The sequence below is a fragment of the Tinamus guttatus genome, unplaced genomic scaffold (genome assembly GCF_059628265.1).
Source record: "Tinamus guttatus ecotype Peru unplaced genomic scaffold, ASM5962826v1 Tinamus_guttatus_pri_ptg000459l, whole genome shotgun sequence".
In the NCBI taxonomy this organism is placed as follows: domain Eukaryota; kingdom Metazoa; phylum Chordata; class Aves; order Tinamiformes; family Tinamidae; genus Tinamus; species Tinamus guttatus.
The window spans coordinates 5,060,211-5,084,142 of NW_028288993.1; the positions used below are offsets into that span (position 1 = coordinate 5,060,211).

The window sequence follows — 23,932 nt, forward strand, 5'->3', positions numbered from 1 at the left end:
CGTTCCCAGCAGGATGCGGGAGCAGCCGCCATTAGCAGAGGAGCTAAGGGGGTCAGGGGAACGCCAGCCTCCTGCCCGGCTCACGTAGCCACCTTTTCACTCGGATGACTCTGCCCATTTTTCACCTTCTGACTTTATCCCCACCACTCCGATAGCACCCATTTGTGGCCCTTCTCCATTCTTTTGGCTACCTCTTTGCCCATGTGCTTAGGAATAAATCACTATTACAAGACAACCTTGAGGCACCTGAGTAGCCCTATCAGTCACAGGAGCCCCATGGCCCCAGGCTAGAAACCAGTGCTTTGCTGGTGAAAAAAAGAAAAAAAAAATGTAGAAGAGAGAATGAAGAGAAGGCGGCCCGGAGCACAAAGGGAAGGCGTCTCACCTATAACGTACTGCTGTTTCCTCCTCACCTGGCTGCTGCTTCTTGCTTCCCAAGGAGTTAAAGCCCAAAGGACAGAGTCACAATCCAAGGGGCAATGTTGCAGGCTGACTCTAAGGCAGCCCGAGCGGTTAAAAGCACAGAAGGTGCTAGCAAGCGGGAGCACCTTCGCTGGCCCGCGGCCACAGCCACTCACCACATGTTTACAGCTTGTCACTCTAAGCACTTAGTTTACTAACCAGGTTGGCACGGCCTGTTGTGTTCAATTACTGCAAGCCCGGGATTCAGCGGCTCCGCAGATCACACAGACTCAGCTCTTCCTGATGCTGGATAAGGAACCCAGGGCTTTCTGGACTAATGGCAATGACTGCCAGTGCCAGAAGGACGCAGACTGAGCCGGCGGAAGGGCCAGCACGGCGGGGTACAAAGGCTCTTTAGCTCCGAGACCTTCCTAGGAACAGCGTGTTCAGCACTGCACAGGGAGCTGTTCCAGGAGACACTTCCCGTTAGGACGGCTTGCAGTCTCATGGAGAAGGTGAAAGCCTGCAAAGGGGAAAACTGTTCTTTTCAACGTTTAAAGTGTAGATATCGCTGAAAGCTTCTGCCAAGCAGGCTGGGGGTGTCATGTTGCCTATTGATACTGCATGGGGCACGCTCTGTGTTGAAGCAACCCTGCTCCACACAGGGCGGGAGCAGGGACAGGAGCCAGAGTTACGTTTTTCAGGCCGACACCGGAGCTCTGCTCAGGAAGGGCTGCCCAGCCCAGCACAGTCCCGAGCTGCAGAAGTCGTCACATCTGCTGGGGGTGGTGAGATGGAGGCGGCGGAGATCCCGAGAGCAGCTAAGAGCTGCACAAGTCCCAGCGACGCGCTGCACGACCCCAGGGCCGTAGCTCTGCAGGAGCCGAGCTGGAAGCAGCCTCAGCTGCCCTGGGCCCTTCTCCACCGAGCACCCGCTCCCTGCGCGGGCTCAACCTGGTGCAGCCGACGAGCGGGTCGGGAAAGGCCTCGCTCCCACCCTTCCCACTGCCAGAACCTCCCCACATGACGAGCAGCACCAACGAGGCCACCACGGCTGGGAAGCTTCCCAACACTCTCAGTCTCTTGAGCATCTAAGCAACTAGCTCCCCAACTCCAAACTCCTGGCCATGACAAGTCCTCTTTTGCGCTGCAAGTCACTAACTTGGCCAGCGGTCTCAGCAGCCTCCCGTGCCCCAGGCGGACAGAAGGCAGCTCTGCTCCTCTAACTCTCCAGCTATCTTCTTTCACCCTCAACAAAGGCAGAAGACAGACACATTCTCTCTTCCTTTTCCAAGGGCCTCAATACCTATTACAAATGTTGTCTCACTCTTCCCGAAGCTACCAATTCTATTATTTGGCAACCAATTGCCAAATAATATTTGCAAGCCAGGATTCCAGGATTTTTGGAACACTCAATCACAGCAATTCTGCTGTTACCAAAAGCAAGCCTGAGGAAAATTAAATCACTTCCCCAGTTAAATAAACAAACGATTCATGCACCAGTGGCCTGTAGGCTTGCCTCAGAATGGCAGCCAAAGTTTGGCAAAAACATTGGCTTTACGTCACGACATGCCCCAGCAGCTCAGCATGAGCTTCTGGAAGAGCCAGAAGAGGGGGTACAACATAGCTGGCTGCAAACATTCATTAAGGATCTTTACCACAGCAGTGACAAGCCAGGAGATGCTGAGATCCTGCATACACCCATACTGCTTATTTCCTTTTGGGGTGACAGGCAAATTAAGGCTGGTGCACCTCTTGTCACCCTCCTTAGACAGTCACAGACGGAGGCAATGGATGCGCAGCAGGTGGAATATGGATATCCACAACGTGGCCGGAGAGGTGCAGTTTGGAGTCAGGTCGGTTTACTTCGGTTTACTTAGGTGGTGCAGATAGGGCAATTGCAAGACAGATATCAAACGATAAGGATGTGGAAGGAGACCACAAACTCCACAGTCAACTGTGACCTCGCGGCCCTTGTCCCGGGAAGTCAGTCCCTGAACCTCACACACACTGTGATGCTCCTCGGGGGGTGGCCCGGGAGCTCTCCCTTCGCTGCTTTTGGAGGAGGGCGCTGCTCTTCCCAGCCCAGCACGCGCAGCAGACACGGCCCTGACATGCTGTCCAACCAAGCTGCTGTCAGGAGGCAGAACTTGACCAGACATTTGGCAGAAAAACGCCAAGTCCCAAGCAAGCCCACAAAATAAGTCAAAGGAAAATGCCCTCAGTATCCAGACAGCGACAGCCTGCAAGGGGAAGGCTGGTCTCACAGATCATACAGATGCACATCACTTTGGAAAACCTCCTTCTGCTACACAGTGTCTGTGTGACATTAAGAGAATCAATTAAAACCACATCAAAAAAAAAAGTCACTGTTAGCACGTTTTTCATTTTCCATATGCCTGACTGGAATGCCGATAACTTTGAGCTGCAAGTGAAATTAAAGGGGTTGTGTTTGGAACATGGCGAGAACTGCATTAGGAGTCAGAAGCTATTTTTTCAGACCATTAGGTATCTCACAGCAAGCGCCCAAAATTAGCAGACGCGCTAATCCTGTAATCTGCCCGCCCGGCTCCGCGCGGTTAGCAAACGTGCCCGCTCCCCATCTCAGGGCATTGCGGGGATAATGACGCCCTCGGTAGCATTCCAGCACTGCCGGCAGCTGCCATCGTGCCAACAGGAAATGAGAGCTTCTGTGCTCAGAACAGAGCTTGAGCAGCGCCCTGTAAATACGGCACACACGTAGCACTGGAAAGAAAATATTGGATCCAGTGAGTACCGTTCACATAGAACAGAGCAGGAAAAACAGGGCATGACTGAGGAACTGAAAATCAGCACAAAGCTTCAAGAGAAGGTCACAGGCACAAGGCAGGGCTAGACACTGCAGTCACTTCTTAATTTCCAAATGACTTTGCGAGCTTTACATTCTGTGAAAGTGCTACATACAATGCACGTGTTGTATTAATGCATACGGCAACTGGTGACTTCTAGTCTCTGGTCATAATGATAATCTAAACTTGTCAGAGCAATTACAGCCACCTAAAAGGATGCAGGAGGACAAGGAGGTTAACTACAAAGAAGGCACATGTAAACAAAAATAATTTGCTTACAATCAAGTATAGCAAAACAACGAGATGCACGCCCTGCTATTCCAAGCTTCTGGTCAACGATATTTTACGTGCTTGGCTCGGTACAGTGCCTTTGGCACTTGTATTTGTTACTGATGTCTTTTCCACAACAGCTGAAAACATAACTACAGTTACAAGTCATCTAACTACTTGTGATGGCAGGAAGGGTAACTCGTTTGGCAGGAACCGTCACCATACTGAGGTCAGACTCTTCCTCCTGGTGACGGACCCTCCTCGTGACTGGCACTGTCAGAAGCCCCAGCTGTATTAGGACCCCTCCTTCTTATGGGAGCAGCAAAACTTCCTTTCTGGAAGACAGGAGCACCACTGACGTACACAAGACATCCTGGACCAACTGTGTGATGCAGCACATGGCTGAGGATTTGAGCTTTACGGAATGCAGATTTATCACGCTCTGGAAAAGAAGAGTTTATGCAGATGGGTTCTGCTTGCCATGGAAATGAAGGTCATCTGGATTTCTGAGGTAGGGATTGGCTAGAATGCTAGGAACATCACACAGCCAGGGAAGGAAAAAGAAAGATACAGAGAGAGAGAGAGAGAGAATTTGTATGAAGAATTCAGCACATAAACTAAATGGCAAGAATGAAATGAAGTACATAGCCAAGACACAAAGGAAAATAGAGTTTTCAATTGTAAGGCCTAAAAGTAATAAGCAACAGACATGAGAATTGTTTGTTTTAATTGTAAAACCATCCCCTTGATACTACTGCATCCTTGTGGAAGATGGACATCATAAGATTATTGCAAAACGTTGTTCTCCTGGAAGGACTGGAAAGCCAAAGACAAGGGAGCAGCCACTTATGGATGAAAAAATGACTGGGAGGGAGGCTCGTGAAGCAATACTCAAATGAATCAAGAAGAGATGAGACATTAGGCAATGTCTCTTCCAGGCCACCAGTCACACAGACACTATGACAACTGCTTCTGTGAAGACGATTCTCAACCATATGCAGTCATACAACACTTCTTAATGCTGACACACGTGTTCTAGAAATGTCTCAAGCCAATACTAAAACACTCATGAAGCTTTAAGGATTATGCTGTCACTTCTTCACTCAAAAAGAATTCTTGCATATTATAAGAAATCTCATCTTGAGAGATAAGGAAGCATTTCAGAATTAAAAAGTTAAAGCACAAGCAGCTGTCCAGATCCTAGACATTATATTCAATTCAAATGAGCAAACATCAACAATCCATGTACTTGAAAATGCTTCAAGAAATCCTAAAAATGCATTATTGTAAATGAGAAAGGAAGACCAAGAATACTGTCTCACATCGGCCTTTTAATCCAGTATTCATCCTGAAAAGGTAAGGAGACATATGATATGGCACTTAACCGATAAAATGTGATAAGAAGATGTACATAATGAATGCTAAATAGCCTGGCTTGTGGAGCTCGTCAAACTCTTGAAATCATTTTGATGTAAGATGAATAAAACTGTTTGATAAAGGTGATGGTGTTGATTTATATGTATCCTGCTATCTGTAAAACATCCATCATCTTCTCCCATGACACCTTGATTAATAAGGTGGAACAATGCAAAGTCAACATCTACATTAAATAACTTGTATGATAGAATTCTAACTGTTATTTATAATACAGCAATTCAAGGTTGGGTGGTTATACTTTCTTAGAAGCACAAATATGAAGGAAGCTACAGTTGTCCTTGTGTTATTAAGCAGTTTTATGAATGACTTCAACAAAAGAGAAGTTTGCAGATGACAAAGATAGGTAGAGGAACAGGAATGTGGAATTGAAGAGCTCTACAATCTAGAAAGCAAAAGCGAATAGTAAAATTCCTTATGAGTCACAGCCATTTCCTACCGAAAGTCACCAGAGTTCAGAACTAGCAATTTTAATTCCTCTTATTCCCTTTCCAGAGGACAGAAAAGCAATGTTCTGTTCTACATAAGTTATCAAAGTCTCTAACTTACCTGAAAATATATAATTTTCCTTGTGAATGGCAATGACAAAACACACGTACAAATGCACACATTCAACACCCTCCCAAACATATTTATGATGTTTTGCCCCATAGTCTCTTTTTCCAAATATCTGGTATGTAGAGGCCCTTTTAGCAGCAATTATTCACCAATTCTCTTCAATTAAATTCACACCAAGAGGGTGAAAAACTCAATCTTGAAAATATGTACATGACACTCATCCCTGAAGCCTGGACTCGGCACTGGAGTGAAGCCTCAGCTTAGCTTTAAACAAACTGTACCTATCAGGCACCACTGTAGGACAGCAGTTAGCCTATGCTACCACGCTGGCAGCCCCAGCCTTCGCTCGCTGCCACAACAGCCACCCACCACCATCCTCCAAGGCTCTGTGGACACCCGGAAAGGCAGGGAAAGGACTCACTGATTTCGTGGACTCCAGAGACCCTGAGGAGAGGGTGTCGCGGCTGCCCCGGCTCTTGGAGCTGAGATGGGGCGAGGACGACGGCGAGTCATCGATGTAGGGCATCATGTCATGGTGGCGCCTCTGCTCCTCGGCGCGGTCTGCGTCGTACGCGTAGCTGGGCGGCGTGCCGCCGAATGGGGCATCTGCAAAACAGCACAACAGTGTGTCTGGTTGGAGCCAAGCTGCACAGGAGGCAGGCTGGTCAAGCAAGACCGCCGCTTGCCTCCCAGCTATGATCCTTACTTATCAGTAAATCCAGAGTCAGTGATAGTTAAATATAGATCAAGCGGAGGCGTAAATTAATTAAACTCATGGTGTCACTAAGCTCGCTCACTTCAGTCATTGCAAATTCTAAAAACTCAAGTCCTTTCTAATATGTAAAATTCATGTTTGTTTAATCAGAGTTTTTTTCTCCTCAAAAGCATCAGAAAAGAAATCCTTCTGTAGCCTCCATTGAGCTTCTGCAGTCTGGGTTTAGGGATGTTGCTGTCTAGGGTAATAGGCCCTTGTTTTTGTGTGCAACCAGCCACAGGTGACACCTCTACCTGTTCAGCAATTACACGTAATACATAGCTCAGGGAAAACACAAATCCTTGCAGATCTCTCAGGAACAAGAGGACTAGAAAAGCAAGATCTTACATGGCAAGTGAACAGGCCTGCTGCCAAAAATAAAATCCTAAGAGGCCCTGCATTGGTTGTCCTTAAACAGCCGCCTCCTCCCAAACAAAAAAGGCAGCGCGGTGGCATGAAAAGTCAAATTAGCCATTACTGCAGAAAACGTCACGGAACTTCTGCAGGAAAGGGAAGCAGTAAAACTGGTGTCTTTGCTACTTGGATGCTGGGTGCGGAGACTGTTCCTGCAAAGACTGTGCTAAGGACAAACTGAGCAGCTCCCTCCTCTGTGGACGGATTAAAGGTCTTGGACATTTCTGCATATACAAACACATACATTGGAGCAAACTTTGCCTTCTGAGCAGCAGCCCACGGGCAGCTGGAGGCAGCTTCACGCGTGGGCCACCCGGGCCTGCGGCCGATGCCACACAGACTATTATGGGAGGATTACTCCCTGCCAGGGAGTATTAAGGAAAACAAAGCCACAAAAAGGATCCCATTTTTCCTCCTAAAAGTATAAAATTTTACATTCAATTCACACTGGAACATAAATAGAAGCAAATTTCACTTGTTTTCATAAAAATCCAGGTTCTGTGAAAGTAATAGGTAGCAGCTGCCAGGCATACTAATAACGCAGCTCTGCATCACTACGGCAGGGTGGAGGAGTAACATTTTAAAGCCCACTTTCCTCCTGCACAGAAAACTCAGCTAAAGCCTGACTCATTCCAGCAAAAGGATGCGAACTTTGTGCGAAACAGAATAAAACTTGATCCATGTGGCTTATTCAGGAGGCAGAGCTGGTCTAGGGAATTTATGCAAACAATACACTGAGAAGCCAACAATAAAGTCACTGTGGAGCTGAGTGTCTGCCCTGATTTGTACCAAACACCACCCAGCTGAAGAGCAGCTGTATCTGAGGCCTCCAGGCTGCTGAAGGCCCGTGGCAATATTATTTTAACCAGCTCAACAAGTTTCATGCCACTCACCCCGCCTTGCAGCATTACCTTGTGCACAAGCCCTTAGAGCTCCTCAAAAGACTTATTTATTAGTGCAAGACAATAGGAATGGAACATAAGAGTTGGCGCGTGTGCTTCGGAAGGGACCTTCTCTGTACGGATGCTGGAGGCTTTCCGGAGCTCCCCAGCTATTCAGAATACACCCCATTGAACTGATTCGATTAAAGAGGCTTGAAAATGAGTTGCTGAAATAAAGATGCTCAGTCACAAACAGATCTTTAGACACTCTGAAGTTGGATTATACTTAGCTACCTGCAAGCCAATCAAATCTCACACCGGGATTTAAGGACTCCTTGGCTAAAAGGATGCTAAGGAGAAGGCAGCACAACCCCAACCTCCCACCATCCAAACAGGCAAGAAAAAAATTAAAAGTCTCCTCCACGCAGAAGATGGTTGGTCTTTCATTTGGTCACAGGGAACTTTTAGGAATCATTTTGCTTTCAGAAACCAGAATTAAAATATAAAGCAGGCAGAGTGTCTCCTACGGCACTATTGATGCCATATGTTTATAAAAACAAAACCAAACCCACACCACACTAGCACCTTTAGAGGATGCGGATACTTGCTTTCCCACGGAGCTCTCCCTTGTGTCGCTTTCTGAGCCCAGCAGTTACCTGGATTACCCAGGGAGGAGCATCAGTACCAGGTTCCTGCATCACCTTCATGTCTTGGAGCAGGAAGAGCTCTTTTTCCTTCAGAAGTTTCTTTAAACTACTTCTATGCAAGCCCATTTTTCCCAGGACATGTGTGGAAACCCTATTGTCGTGCAAAAACGAAGGCAGGAATGATTCTTTCACTCCTGACGTCCACCCCTGCTAATTTTATAGTTCGCTCCATTTCTGTAGAGGGAAGATTGAAGCCAGCCTAAATTCTATTAGCAGGAAGACTTTTAGTTTTTAGTGTTTTTTCTTTCCCTACTTTCTCCTGCTAAAAAGCAGGCTTCACCCTTAAACTTCCATAATACAGACTGCCTCTGCTGCCCAGAAAGGCCTTAAACGCAACCCAAAGGAGGGGGAAGGTTTATTCCCAGCCTGCCCTTAAACCCCTCGCTCTGCCTGCCCATCCCAGCAGCCCGGATCCGTGTCTCGGCAAGGAAGGAAGACGCTGGTCGTCAGTGCCACGGGTCGCCATGGGATCTGCACGCAGAAAGCTCTGCGCAGAATTTAAAATCTGATTTCTGCAACCTCCAGGGATCCTTTGCACATTAAAAAGCTTAGCAGGAGTCTTTATATCTCTTATTTCTATTACTGCTGGAAAGGCACCGAAATCTACCTAGGGAGATTTTTATCATCTCCAGGGCAGAAAGACCTTCAGGTTTTTATTCCACCATTTATCCCAACAAATATGACTGCAGCCAAACACACCACACAATCCTAACACGGACAGGAGCTGTAGACTTGTATCTCCGTGATTAAGAGGAGCGCTGTTGCTAGGGCAACTAGCCTATTCCCATCTCTAAACGCAGGCTAGCACAGCGCTGTGCCGGCTGCTCGGATCTGCAGCCACCCGGAGCAGAAGGGACTGGAGGAAAGGGCCGGGAGACGGGCGCTCAGCGGAGCCTCCGGCTGCTCGGGGCGCTGCTGCTGCAGAGAGCGGCCCAGGCCAGGGGACAGCGCTGGGTTCCTCAGCTAAAGCCACGGGGTAGTGAGAGCACGGAGAGGGCCACCGTTCTCCTCCTGTCAGCGACCCACCCCAGGAACCACCCCGTCAAAATCTCTTGGGATGGGAAAGAGCTAAGGAGGGAGGAAACACAGGGACACCTCACAGGGAACAGCTAACAAAAGGGAAGGGGTGGGAGGATGATGGGCTCAAACACGCGGTTTGCGACAGCACCAGAAGGACATCCCAAGCAGACAGCCCCCCCTGAGCCTTCTGCTCCCAGAAGCGTCAGTGGAGCTGGCGGATGCTGCTGTGGGGGCTCTGCTTGAGACATGAATGAAAGGGAAGTAGAAAAGAAGAAATTGAAAACAGGATCTCAGGCAGGGAGCAAAGCAGCCTGGGTTCAAGGCCTGGGACCCGGCTTAGCAGTGGAACTATAGACCCTGCAGAGACTTGGCCACAGAGCACGACCTCCGACTGCCAGGTGCCAGTGTCAGCTGCCACAGACGACTATTCCCTCCTACTCGGTGCCACATCCACTCCTTGGGAGTAAGGCAGAGGTCTACCTTGCAAAAGGGAAGGGAAAAAGAAATGAGCTTCTAATAAAAAGAAACATTGACTGCATCTAATCCAAGGCCACACGATGGTTCAAAGCACATGTCATTCTTCCAGCACCCATAGGTGTTTGAGAAGCTTCACAGCAGCACGTCAAGAAGCTTCCAACCTGTGCTCTGGCTGAGAGCTGCGGACCCAGACTAGTGCAGACCTGCCCACGCAAGCAAACACCCAGAAACCTGGAGACCGTTTTCCATGTCGTGCCAAAGCCCCGCACCAACACGGATGCATCACGACTGGTACCAAGGCTAGCACACGTCTGGAATGTTTATACATGTTGCAAAATTAGCTGCCAGCTGCAGAGCAGAAGAGAGCTAAGGCTCGGGGCGCCCTTCTGCGCAGGGAAGGGCTAAGGCCACAGGGAGACGATGCCTTGTCCTGGCAGCCACCAGCCGTAAAGCGCTGCCTGGCCACGTCCCCCAAGCCCTCAGCTCTGCAGCCCCGCAAGCAGCTGCGCGCCAGGAAAGGAGCTCGGCAGCTCAACAAAAAGTATTTCTGAAGTTTCTGCTCCAAGCTGGATGAGCTCTCTGATCTGGTTCACGGCACAGAAATCCAAACTGAAAGGATACCCACCCCTGCCCCGCTGCCTGTGTGTAACGCAGGAGCGAAGCACAGCTACAGTTTCCTTCGGGCTGAACCATAGTCAAATTCTGCGATTTAGAAATGGTTGGGCTGGCGACAAGTTACCAAAATGCTGCATTTCCCACCACCCTTTTTTTTTTTTTTTATAATCTATGTTACTAGGGTACTCTCCCGACCTTAATACAAGCTTTTGCACACATTGGTTTCCTTGCTGATAAACAACATGGAATCAGAACATCTTATTTCTCAGTACAAGACAGGCAGCTTGCAGAGGGAGCAGGGATCTGGGCCCAATGCTGAGCACATGTAGAAGTACTTTGGTGTGGATGGACTGTGAATGCAGCTGCCCAGGGAATTGAGCAGAACTTTCTAAAGAATAATAATAATAAAGAAACTATGGAAACTAAGCATCTTGCTTATTTTCCTTGACACTTTCCAAGTCTTCCCCCTTCAAGGCCAGGAAACAGCCCAATGACTATTTGGAAACTTTGCCCAAAACTGGAATCCATGAATGATAGTTACACTGTCTACTATTGCAGGAATCTGCCCTAGAGCCAGGATCACACACCAAAAGGAAGGAAAAAAAAACAAACCAAAAGAAAAAAACTTTACTATGTCAACATCCAATGTCTTTATTCTGCTCAGATCAATAAAGCTCCATTTACCACTAACCAGATCCTAAATCAACTCTCTTCTTCAAACTCTGCATCTCTTCTCTACATTAGACAGTACGACAGCATGTATCCTATTAGTTTGCAAATCCATTCATTAGTATTGGATAAGAATGAAAACAGAGAGGCTAAAAGTAAACTACTTTACGTCTGTCTGTGGCCTCAAATGCTCTTTTTCTCCTATGCACAGGGGAATAAAGGGAACGCAGCTCCCAGCGCTGACAGCCTTCCTAGAGACACCCCACCAGGCGCCGGAGAAGGAAAAGGTCCATGTAGGATGGTCTTGCTCACAGCGGCTGAACAACCTCTCTGTGAGCACGGGCTGCCGCCAAACACAGATCAGCCCACGGGAAACACCCAGCAACCCGCGAAGATGAGGCCGAGTTAAACAAGTAGCTTCACACAAAGGAGCTAAGTTGCAGTTCCCATCTGCAGGCAGACATGAAATGGGCTCTAAATGTTGACAGGAAGCACTGAAACACTCTCTAGGGGCCAGTACCCCAGGCAGAGAGCTTTCCAGGTACATAACAGGACTCCGGAATGGTAACTTCAGCTTATACCACAGCCAAGAAAAGAGTTCTGCATATCCAAAACTCCAGCAGATTTTCATCACTATATTCAAGCCAGGTTTGTGTCCCCCTCTCTCTCCTCTTGTATTAGGCGATCTTTCTGCAGCTTGCTAAGTGACTGCAGAAACAAGAATCTGCCACATGTCAAATTCTACCCCAGGTCTCAGGAGAGGGAGAGAAATTGCATTTTCTTTGAGAGGGAGAAGGAGAGAGCAATGCATCTTACACACAGAAGCAGCTAAGACAGCTGGTGGTTCTCTCCTCACCCTCCTCGTATCAAGGGATCTCAGGCCACAGACTTAAAGCAGCCCCCAAGAATCTGTCTCTACCACAGATGAGCTTTATCCTTGTAGCAGACAGTGATTTTAAGTCTTTAGATGAATTGTTAATTGCAGCCCATGTTTAATCTCGTAGGTGTGTCAAACCCAGATCATTAAACATCTAAAAAAAGGCAACCAGCAGTCTTGAATCTGTCCCTCCATATCCTATAGAGAGTTCTCGTGGAGATGAGGACAGGTCTGATCTGTCTGTAGCAATCAGTTACAGAGACGAGCTGCACTTTGCACTGACTGGCATTTGCTGGGAACAGGAGACTTTATACAACACGATTTAATACTCACAGAGACTGAGGTCCCAGGATAATCCAGGCAAGAGGCGAAAGCTCAGATGGCCGAGACCTTTCTCCACCTCAGGGCAAGCTAAAGGCATCCTCCTCACACCGGGCACACAGAAGTGCTCACTAAGGCCAGAGAAAGAGTTTGGTGGGAGAAAAACACCCAGGAGGGTGACCTGGCCGTGCAGGAGCACCCATGTTTTACTAGATGAGATTGTAGCACGCAAACCCTGCAGACTCCCCTCCTGCGAGCCAGCACCACGTCCACGTGGCTCATCCCTCCTTGCTAAGGAGCGTGGATGAGGCCATCGCCCACGCGTGACGCTCAGGTCGGCTTTGACCCTGGTTATCACCACAGAGGGCGGCAAGAAAAGAGCAGCAGGGTGTAAATCCCCATCTTAGACATGTGACATTTGGATCAATCCTAAGCAAACTGAAGTGGCAGGAGGGCAGTGCCCTCATTTCATGCCACAAAGGAGAGAGAGTAACTCCTCTGATGATAACAGTTGTGATGAGGAGGAAACTAGGTTACATGCTTTGAAGATGTGGCCTTTCAAATACCAGGTATCTCCAAAGCAATCTGTACATTCTGGGACAAGCAACTAACTAGGGATATAAAATGTCCCTGACAGTCACTGCAGAACACAACACCTGAACCTCTCCCCCAGCAGGACACTGCAGCGTCCTACTGGCTGCTGCCTGCCCTCCAAGGCACTCGGCAAGGCTGAGTGGGTCACCACGCTGAGCCCTTCACAAATAAATACATGTATGTATGAATGAGCAACGCTCCCAGCACCGCTGGCTGTACCTACATTGCCAACCAGTAAAGACAGAGAAACCCTGGTCAGATCCCCACCAGGTAGGTGCCATCCATTCAACTCCAAGGGCAGGGCAGAGCCCCAAACAGGGAAACTCCTCTTGTCTTTTTTCTTTCCTTACTGTTCCTCCTGCACATGACTGAGAACTGTGTTACTAACACACAGAGCAAAGTTAACCGTGACCCGTGGTGCGCCACACCTCGCCATGGATGAGGATCTCGGACTCCTGCCTCGGAGAGGGCCGGAAGGGAATGTTTCCCTCCAGGGTCTTTGTCTTTGGGCTCCTCCCCTGTTCTACATTTTCAACATCCTTCGCAGGCAGGCTGAAAACATTTCCATGTTCGGTTCACGTTGGCAGTCAGGCCACTGGATGTTCTTGGCAAAGCAAGTCGCAGAGCGAACTGGAACTTCTCTCCAATTTTCTTTTCCATTCCTTGCTCAGGATTGCATACCAAGGTTCACTGCTTTAATTCACGGCAAGTCTAACAAGACAGAAAGCAAATCTGAGGCCTAGTCATTCAGAGTTACAGTCTTTTCTTGTTAGCAAATGCAAAGTCAGACAGACACATCCACAAGCACCTACGGCTTCGCACCAAAGGCAGCAGCAGCACCGACTGCATTAGAGGTGCAAGCTGACTGCAACGGAAAAACAAAAAGGTTCCTTTAAAAAATAAGATTTAAAAAAAAAAAGAAAAAAAAAGACACGCTCCCTCCAACATACACAGACATGAGGAGGCCAAGAGAGAAGTCGGGCTGCTTCACACAGCAGTGTGGGCAGCACGAGGAGAGAAGGAGCTCCTGCTCCTGTCCCGTATCCCGTGGCAGGGCTGCCTGCAGGAGCACAGTGAGCTCAGGAGGAGCTGGCCAGGCTAAAAATAACTGGGAGGAGTGCTATTTTATAAGCCAGAGCAGCTCCCTTGTCCAACTTGCTGCTCATCACCAGCATAACGGAGCAGGGAGGACCGCGCCTGCTCGAGCGAGCACTGCTGCTCTGCTCTGCTGCCCTGGGTTTCTCATCTAAAGATATCTAGTAGCAGAGTCCATGGGAAGCTGCCCCTCCTAAGTGCACTGAGGGGCTGCTTGTCCCTTTCCTAGTGTGGCCTCACCCCTGGTCGGGCAGACAGGTGACGGGCCGCAACGCACAGATGCTATTGCTGGCTGCGGTCTTGGCAGCAGCTTCCAAAGACATTTAGCAACAGCAAACTCTAGAGAAGCAGAGGGATTAAAAAACTAGGAGAAATAAGAAGGACTAATGGCCAGAGCAAACGGACACAATGTATATATTCCATTTCCTGCATTTAACTACACAGAGCAAAAGCCCTGCCAGGAGGGAGGGAGGGAAGCGCCCGCTGAAGCCGGCCTTTAATGGCGGGGCCGGGTTTGTGAGAAGGGAAGGGAGGAACGGGGCAAGGAACGGGGGGACTGCAAGTCCTTCAGAAAAGGGCCGGCAGGGCTGATAAGAGGCTGTCCTGCTTCCAGCCGTGCCCTCCCTCAGGACAAGCCCCGCGATGCCGCCTTGGCCTGCTTCACACTGCCGTGCTTCTTCACCAGTGCAGCTGGGACGCTCGGAGGCCAATAAACCTAGTCACTATTTTCCTGTTTACACTGTAAATCAGCCATTCATGTCTTACTTGTTCCACCATAAAAACAGAGAAGACAAGATGGATTTGCCATCCTGGCCCCAAACAAGCTCATGGAGGGAGATGCCCTGCGAGGCAGATGGCTCTGCCCAGACGACCAAGAAACCTTCCCCCAACACAGCTGCGGCCCCAGCTCCGCATCCTCCTGCCAGGCTGGAGGAAACACTTTGGAGAGCTCCATAACCATGGCAAGGTGGTTGCAGACGCTGGTTTTGTGAAGGGTGCTGAAGGTGGACTCCAGCTCTCCAGCACCACCCTTTTGCCTTGTACCTGCTGGAGAGGAGGAGCTCCTGCGCTCACACGCGAGGAGCTCTCCTCTAATCATGATGATGGAGAGAAGTTTAGAGAAACCTGACTCTGCGATGCTGGGCACAGCAGAGCCAGCCAGGTTGCCAGACTTTTCAGAGAGGCTGAAGAGCAGATGAGAGGAAAACCCACTCAGCCCGAGCTCACAGTGTCTTCCATAGGCATCAAGGATGCTGTTTCACCCTTCAGCACCTCTGACTGATTCACTGCCGTTAGAGCGTACTGAGTACACAGGGAGCAGGGAGCTTATTTTGGTAACACAGATGTGTTGCACCACCACTTCATCGAGCCTCGCCATCCCCCGGCATGAACCAACAAGGTTGAAGCCAAGCCAAGGAGAAGCTCTGCAATGCCAGTGATTTTTACCCAAGGAAAACCAGGCTCCCACCAGGCCCAGCTACGCTGCAGCCACCCACGCAGAGCCCGCTCTCCTGCCGCCGTTTCCCTCTGCTCCCCACCTGCTTCGTACAAAGCAGAGCCCCTGTGAGACGGCAGCCCTCAAAGCAAAGGATCAAAGGGCTCCTTGCTCAGCAAGCCGCAGACTGCAGGGCCTCCTCCCAGGCGGGTGGCAGGGGCAGCAGCTTCTCAGGGGGTTTCCTTCCCTTCGCCTTAGGTTTCCTGCACAAGGTCTATCCTCTTCCCCCTGCAGTGATGAACTTATTAGGGAGACACGCTCGTGTCAAGACCCACTATATACCACAGGCCATAAGACTGATGAGTTGTTCAGCTTTTTGGCAACAGGACTTGCTTGTTCCAAAGTAGGAGCTGAGCCCAAGGAATTCACAGCAGACTGTTCGGAGCAGCAGGGAAGGGGCTGGGAGGATGGACCAGCGCAGCCTGATAAGCACACGCAGAGCGGACATGGCCAGTGGGGGTTGCTGCTGTTAATATTTTCATTTCCAAATTCCACTATTTAATAAAAACAGCTAAAGAGAGAGCACGAGCTGCTAACCCAGAGCACAGCGCAAACCAGAAGCGGCGCTCAGGACAAAAAGCTAGTGGTACTTATACCACAGGAACTAGTACAAAGCGAGAAGACTTTAAAAAGCAACACAGTAGCAAAAGAGAAACACTTTCTCCGTACAGTTTTAAAATTATTTTCTCCATAGATTGCCCATGGTACCCCCTCCCATGGAGCCAGACAAGCCCTGCCCAAGATGAGGGGCTGGAACTCCAGGAGGACCGAGAATCACAGTGGCCTCACACTGGCACTTAAGGCCTGCTTCTGATTTCAAGCTTGAACAAAATCAATTATTTATTGGAATTACAACCTACTTGGCAGGTAACAGCCTGCATCTCCTCCCTCCCTCCTTTGCAAGCAACATTCTGCTAGGGAACAAAGCATTAGAAAGGCAAATAAGCGGGAGCTGGCACCAACCACCAGGAGTAGCCACCACCCGAACTGCTCACACAGAGCCCGGGCAGCTTCGCAGGAGCAGACGTGAGCGGTGCCAGGAGCTGCCGAGCAGCCCGAGCCGCTCATCCCTGCTACCTGCCGCCTCCAAACGCGGTCCTTAGAGCATCCTGTGCTCGGGCAAAGCAATGAGCAGGCCCCAGTGCCCTTCACTAGCAGCTGAAGAGCAACCGTGGACAGCTCTGTGATTAGATGCTCTGCATGAACCTACATCCAAATCTGGGTTCATGGCACATGGAGCTAATGGCTTGGCCAGGGCTGGAGCTCACACCCAGGAGCAGGGCTGAGTAGGTACTCAAATATTTTGAATGAAAGCTTCACCGAAAAACCTCTACCCTCTCTAAATGGAGCAAATGTACAATCAGAAGAAAGAAAAACAACACAACGGGGGGAAAAATAAAGGCACACTTGTACATCAGCACTATATTTAGACACTGCTTTACCAGGACTTTTACAGAAACTTGGAAGGCGGGTTGTGTTGATGCTTGGTCCGGCCTTAAAAAGCCTCAAGCAATTTGCCACAGCCCCAAAATAGAAGCTGTGCCGTTTGCGGCCGCGAGCTGCACAGAGCAGACACTGTTGGGCCGCACGGTAACCGCGCTCTGCCCAGCCCCTGACTGCTGCCCGGGCTCGCGCTTCGCTCCTTTGCAGCAGCGTTTTCCAACAGCAGCTCTCCGACAGGCTCAGGCACTGGGATATGTCTTGAATAACTGAAGGCAAAGGATAATCCTGGTGCCAGCATCACTGACACAGCAACAACGAAAAACCCTTCCAGAGTCTCCTCTTCTACCCCAAATTTACATTTCTCTTCCACCAAAATGTAAAAATAACTACAAAAGGCTCTCTCCCTCAAGCTCCCTTTATACAAATGGTGAGGCCCCCTCCTCCATCCCGGGGCATATTAGCGACACAAACTGTTTGCTGGAGCCCTCCACACGTCTTGGTACGGCCACGAGCTGGTTTCACACAGGCATTACTGAGAGCTGCTGTTCCTCACCAGACACACGCCAACCCCAGGGACCCCCTGGCACATGACAGCGCGGGGAACCTTGCTGAGTGTCATCCCAGGAAATGCAGAGAGAGACGGGCGCTATAAGGCATTAAGGAGGCCTGGGCCCCACCTCTCCAGGCACAATTTGCAATGATCAAACTACAGAACATTCTGCTTCCATCAGGGCACACAATTTCTTACCCAAACCCCGTCTCACCTCTCAGGAATATAAGTAATCCAGAATCAAAATATCCCTCTCTCCCAGGAGAGACATTTTCACACTAAGCTGCCTCTGCTCATTGCCTCTTGCAGAACAGAACAGAGAGCTGCTTCTTGCCTGTTGTCCTCCAACAACCTTGGACTTCTCTTGCCTAGTGCACAACGCCAGCCTAAGAGCCAAGACTAGGGACATTCTTAGTATCTGAATATTCCTGATTCGCTGTCCCAAGCAGCGCCTGAAGACAAAGAGACCTGGACCCTCTGAGAGCGGACGTTAGGGTGCACGGCCCGCGCCGCGACACCCCTGGAACGGGAGGCACCAGTAAAGCCTCTCTGGTCCTTGGGATCTCGTGGAGGCCTCTGTCCTCCTGCTGCCGCCGGGATGGCAGGGGTGGCAGCGGGGGCTGTGCAGGGCCCGCTTCACGGGCAGGCCGGCAACGGCGCAGGCCGCGGGCCCCCCGCACCAGGCAGCCAGCCCGGCTGGTTGTGCGGTTAGTGCTTTGCCTCAAAACACCACATTGCCATTTCGAACCTACCAAAAACAGCTCCATTAATGGGCCCAAATGCTGTAAAGTACACACTTAAGGGAAGAGAATGGGGAAAAGAAAATAAAGCCGTGAATAGAAGTCTTTCTGTCAGGGGCCGTGACTAGATGTCTGTGTGAGGAACGAGGCCTCATGTGGTTGCCAGTATCTCCCTCTCCACTGCCCACAGTCAGCAAGTTCAATAACAGGGAAAGAGGAACCACCTCGGACCAACCCCTCCTGATGAGCTTCTTTAAATTGTAACAGTTCCTCAATTATTTTTGCCACACGTAACAGAAAACTATCATAACCCATTACCACAGCTACTTACTTTATATATTGAATTACATACCACACAACAACAGGGCTGGCTCAAAGCTACTTCCCTGCTCACAGTGCTAATCTCTCCCTGTTCTCACACTGGATATGAGAAGTATTTTATATATATATATAGTGGCATTCACTGACAAGAACTCTTCAATTCTTTAAATAGCTGCCTGATGAGAGCGATCCAGAAGAACAAGGCTCTCAAGCAGCGAGAGGAAGAGCTCCCGCATGGAAGAAGTGCTATTTCTTGGGATGCCATCACTTTTAAGAACTGGAGCACAGACATCCTGCTCTCCTGTGCATAAAAGCAAGATAGCTTTGCACTACCAGCTACAACAGCAATTGCTATAAACAGTCACCCATGAAACAAGTTCTTTCTGCACAAGGCAAACGAGCCAAATACGTTCGGAGTGCTCCTTCGGTATCCACCATGCCACAAGTTCCTAGTGACAGAGGATTTATTGCATTGGAACAGTTAGAGCAAAATGAAGAAACATTTTTGCCTACCTGCATGACAAACACTTGTAATGTCAGCTGTGCAACAGATGATACAGCCTGTGAGTTAATGTAGGAGTAGCTGATGCCTAGATCATCAGCTGGATGATCCAGGTAAGATGAGAAAACATAAAATATCCAAATTCCACCGCAAAGGCTAAACCAGGGTGGAATTTGCTTAGCAGAGAACAAGCTAGGGCTGCAAATGAGCAGGCCTGGTGCTTGGCCTAGGTGAGCTCCGCTCCGCAAGGGAGTGGACAAAAGCTGGAGAGGAGGAGAAGCCGCGCGGAGCAGCTGCTCCCAGGGAACGCGGCGCAGGGGCCCGGGCTGGCCAGGAGCAGGGGCTGCTCAGAGAGGACAGCTGGCCCAGGGAAGCCCTGGCACGCGGGAGCCCAAGGCAGGAGGCACGTGCCAGGCCCCCAGGATCGCTGGAAATGAGGAGTATTCCAGGCACCTAATGCCAGTTGCTTATAACAAACACTACAGCTCTCCACACTGCTGCCTGGTTGTTTAATCACCCAGGACAGCAATTCTGCTCACGGAACAGAGATCAACCCAGGATATTGGAAACACCACTGTCTGAAAATCAACGTTTTTCGTTTCTTTTCCCTAGCATGTATACGGGTGCTAAATTTATTTTCATTTTTTGTACTACCAGGGCATGTGACAGAAAGACAACAACTACAGAGATCAGGGTATTTTGCTCTGCAAAGGAACAGTTCAGAGTCTAAAAGCAGCAGGCAGAGTCTTAGCAGCAAGGCCTTGATTCCCTCCTTAAAATGGAGATTATATCTTCTCCTACTCAGAACCTTAAAATAGCTGAAGTAAAGATTCAAGGGGGGCATTTTGAGATCTTTGGGCTCACTATAGAGAGATGTTAACTTCTCTCAGGCTAGCCCCTTACAGAAGGCACAGGCACAAAAAATCAACTTCCCTAGAGAGTTTGGGAAGTGAATTTGGGTAATTTACCTAGCTAACAATGGAATTACTTAATTGCAAAGGCCAAAGCATCTTTCAAAAACAGATTTTTGAGAAAAGAAAGACCAGACACGATCAGATTGTTATAGGAATGAACACAACACACTGCTACCCACAACAGCAGAATTGCAGGTTTAAATAAATCTGAGACTCCCTCAAAATACACTCCCATCATCACCAAGCTATAATGTATTATTTTGGAATCAAGCTCTTATTCATGCCACACTTTCCCCTCTCTTACCCATTTTGCTAGCATCCTTCATCAGGATGCTATGTCTGTGCCAAGTAAAAAGAACAAAACAAACAAGAATACGCTCCCAAAAAAACCCACACACACATCCAAATCCATGCAAAAGCATAGGGAGAAAACTGTATCAGTCACTCTGAAGGTAATAAGTGTGTAATGCTTTAGTGTGCAATCTGTAATGCTTATGGATTTCCCTGCACATTCCATTTAGCCGAGATGTTTGGATGCCCATCAGGGCCGCTAGGAAAGGCTGGGCAAGGCAGAGGTATGCGGCACCTTCTTGAACTCTTCCACCTCGTTATTTAGGGATTGCAGGTAGGAAGGCCGCTGCAGAAGGGTGTCTCTTTCCCACAGACCCCCTATTGTCCCTCTCATCCGATGTCACAGGTACTGCCACCCGCGGGAGCTTCCCGGGCACAAATAAAGGCAGCTCCAGTTGGTACCCGCCGCGCTCCGCCGACCTGCCAGCCAAGCTCCTGCAGAAAACACTTCGGAAAAGGAAACGAGGGAAAGGAAAGCCATGGGCAGATGTTCCCCGAGCCCAGCCCCAGTGCCACTCTGCTGATGGAGCCCCCACGGCCGCCCACGTGTAGTGGGGACTGCCTTCCTCTGCACACCAACGTGCAGCGTTAGCCACTTGACACCAAGCCCAACTGCTCGGTGTCTTTTTTTGTTTTGTTTTCTCCAATCAATCACTCCCTTGAAGTGAAATTCTGGTTTTCCTGTAGTTAGGAGCTGGGCCTTGCTGCTGCAGGGCGGCTTCCTGAGGCCGCGTGGGAGCCGCGATAAGCCCTCCCTGGAGGCAGTGCACGCTGCAGATAAGCGCCAGGCTTCATTATTTTCCACCTGGTCCCAACCAGCAGCACGAGCCTGGGCAATCTGAAAACCTAAGAGAGACTGAGGACCGGGGGAAACAAAAGCTCCTTCGGCAAGTCTCAGCTCACTGCAAGGTTTGAGTAACAAGGCTTTTATTTTAGGTTCAGGAAGTAACCAAATCTTATAAATCTGCAGGAAAGAAAAGCGAGTTCTCCTCCCTAGGAGGGCGATGGCAAACAGCTCCAGTGCGAGGCTGCTCCTGGCAAAGCTTTCACAGCAGCCAGTAGCCACATTCTGTCCCTTCCACATGGAGGAATCTGCAGATCCTGATCCCAGCCACCAGCTCTGCCCTCCCGGCCCTTGGAGGGGCGCAGGGAGCAGCCCCTGAAAGCACCAGAGAGCGAGAGAGACAGAGAGAAACAGAGAGAAGCAGCCAGATTTTGAGATACGCTGCAGCTTTGGCTCTTCAGCAAATGGCAGGAAATTCCAGCCTGCCTCTTACTTTGTCCCCAGACACAATAGTGTGATTTAAGAAGTGCGTGTGAGAAGCTAGCGGTTTGGTGCACCTTACTGCCTACGCTGCGGCCCACACACACATGAACTGTGCCCCAAACAGCCTCAGTTCCTGATATTTTTAAATCACCTCAAGTTATACCCCAAAAGATGCGATTTTTAAATTTGCTTTTGTTTTATTTTTCTTCCCTGTCATCCTCTAGCCTCTGCCCAAGAAAAGCTGCTTTCCCAGACACAAGAGTGAACGTTTTGCAAAACACACAGGCAGATTAAGTGGATACCTAAGCCCAGGGCAGCAACTGTGCTTCTCCTTCATGCTCATATGTTACATTCTCCAGGGCTTTTAAGTTTATTGCCACATTCCTAGGGGCGGCTATCAGCACTGCAATTGCCATAACAAAACCAGAGATCCATCTTTAGACTGCAGATGAAAAAAAGTCCCAGAAATGAGACAAGCAGCCAAGCCAGCACTATCAGACATTTGGAAATTCTTAGTCAAACAGCTGAGACAAGGTTTCCGCGCTAGGAGAATGTGCTCCCTTCATCAGAAGGAGGCCTAATATCTTCCGCAGATACCGCGTTCCTCCATGCTGCCTCTTCCAAGCTGCTAAACTGAGTCCTGGGGGGATGCTCTACAGCAATGATCTACATTAGATTTCAGAGGCATTTCTAAACGGAACCCCTGAGCAAAACTGTGCACATAATGCACTGAAATACTTACAAAACTTACCAAAAAAAAAAAAGGAAACAGATCTATTGATTCTTGCAATTCATTCGATAAAATTCTCTTTTTACTGCAGCCACTGGGACTCTCTCTCCAAACACATGGCTAGAAGCAAGCCTGAAAAGTCCAATGCCTGTGCTCCTTAAGAGACAAGGAAGTCACGTGGAAAATAATTCTATTTAAAACCCAACCAAAACAATCCTGCAGAAATACACACACACGAAGCAAGGTGCTCTCAGGGTGCAGCAGTAGGCCCGGCCAGGATCCGCAGATCACTGCCCTTAGTTCGATTCTTTAGAATGTTTCCAGAAAATAAGGCATTTAGATAGGAAAAGCAAAATATTTTGTTTTAGAAATGCCTTCCAACAGTGTCTAACAAAACTGCCTGTCAGTTTAAAGGGAAAAAAAAAAAACTATTTTATTTAAAACAGAGTAAAGAAACAGCCGTAACTAAAGCAAGCAGGGAACTACCCCTCCGTGCAGAGGAGCAGCAATGCGGGGCAGCCCCTGGAAGGCGTTTGGGAGCTGACAGGCACCGGGGCCGCACGGGCTGCGCGCGGCACCCGCGGACAGGGGAGCCCGCGCGGCACAGCCCCAGCGTAGCCGGCACCGCGCGATTGCAGGTTAGCGAAATCAGGCCCCGCACGAAGCTCGGCAGGAGCCCGCGTCTCTGCACGCTGCAGCTCTGGAGGGGAAGCCTTTGCACTGGCTCTGCACTGAGGGGAGCTTTACTTTCATGCCAATGTTTTCATGGGTGGTAGTGGTAGGAGACAATTTTATGCTCCAGGAGACCAAAACCTCCCTGGGAGTCTTTCACTGGCAGACGGAAAGAAAAGCGATGCAGTCCCAGAGGCTGAAAGAGCCAGAGCTCTTAGGCTGACCGGGCGAGCGGATTCACTTCAAATGTTGGGCAACACGGGAGGCCAAAATGTCAACACACCAGTGCGTCACCACATGCGGCTTTCTCCAAGTGCAGGAACACGCACGTTACACCCCTTGTAAAAGCCAGGTGGAAAGGCCTTATTGCTTACCTCTAATAAAAATTTCACACATTGTGATGCAAAAAATAAAATCAAGCATTTTACTTAGCTTGCAGGGTACCAATGTACACACCAATTGCAACACTGGAACTACATCCTCCCTAACATATGCAAAGTAAAGCGTCTGTCTCGCTTTTAGACCATTTTAGAAACAGATTTCCTAGAGAAGGAAAAGTAAAGCAGCCGAGAACAGGGCCCAGCAGCTACCCAAGGGAACCCGGATGAGGATTTTATGCACACACGCAAAAAGGGAGTCAGCTATCACCTTGTGGATGCGCTTGTCTGTAATTAGAGCTTATTATGGCTGCAGCCATAACATGGTTATTCACCAAATTCGGAAGACATTAGCCTCCCGGGGAGAACAAGGAAGATTTTTTCATTAGAAGAACCAGCTGCCCAAGGATTACTGCTGCATAAAAACCTGTTCCCCTCCTCATCCCCTTCCAAGGAGAGCCTGAGCTCAAGCTGTCAGACAAGGGACAAGTCACAAGGATGCTTGAGCAGACAGCAATGGAGCAGGACGAGGATACACTGAGCAAAATAACTCCCCCTGGCAACATGGAGTAGAAAAGATGGATGCCAGCTCAAATGCAGGAGGATCCTGCTTGTGACAGGGCCACTCGCTCACACACTACATTTCATTAAGGA

At 49.3% G+C, this 23,932-nt stretch overlaps 1 protein-coding gene across 1 annotated transcript in view; it reads right to left on the reverse strand.

The window, feature by feature from the left end:
- BCR (BCR activator of RhoGEF and GTPase) overlaps positions 1-23,932 on the reverse strand; it is an 81,166-nt gene that overhangs the window by 36,553 nt on the left and 20,681 nt on the right. Inside the window, exon 2 of the mRNA XM_010217407.2 lies at positions 5,914-6,098. Coding sequence (XP_010215709.2) covers positions 5,914-6,098 — 185 coding nt within the window. The remainder of the gene's footprint in view (positions 1-5,913; positions 6,099-23,932) is intronic.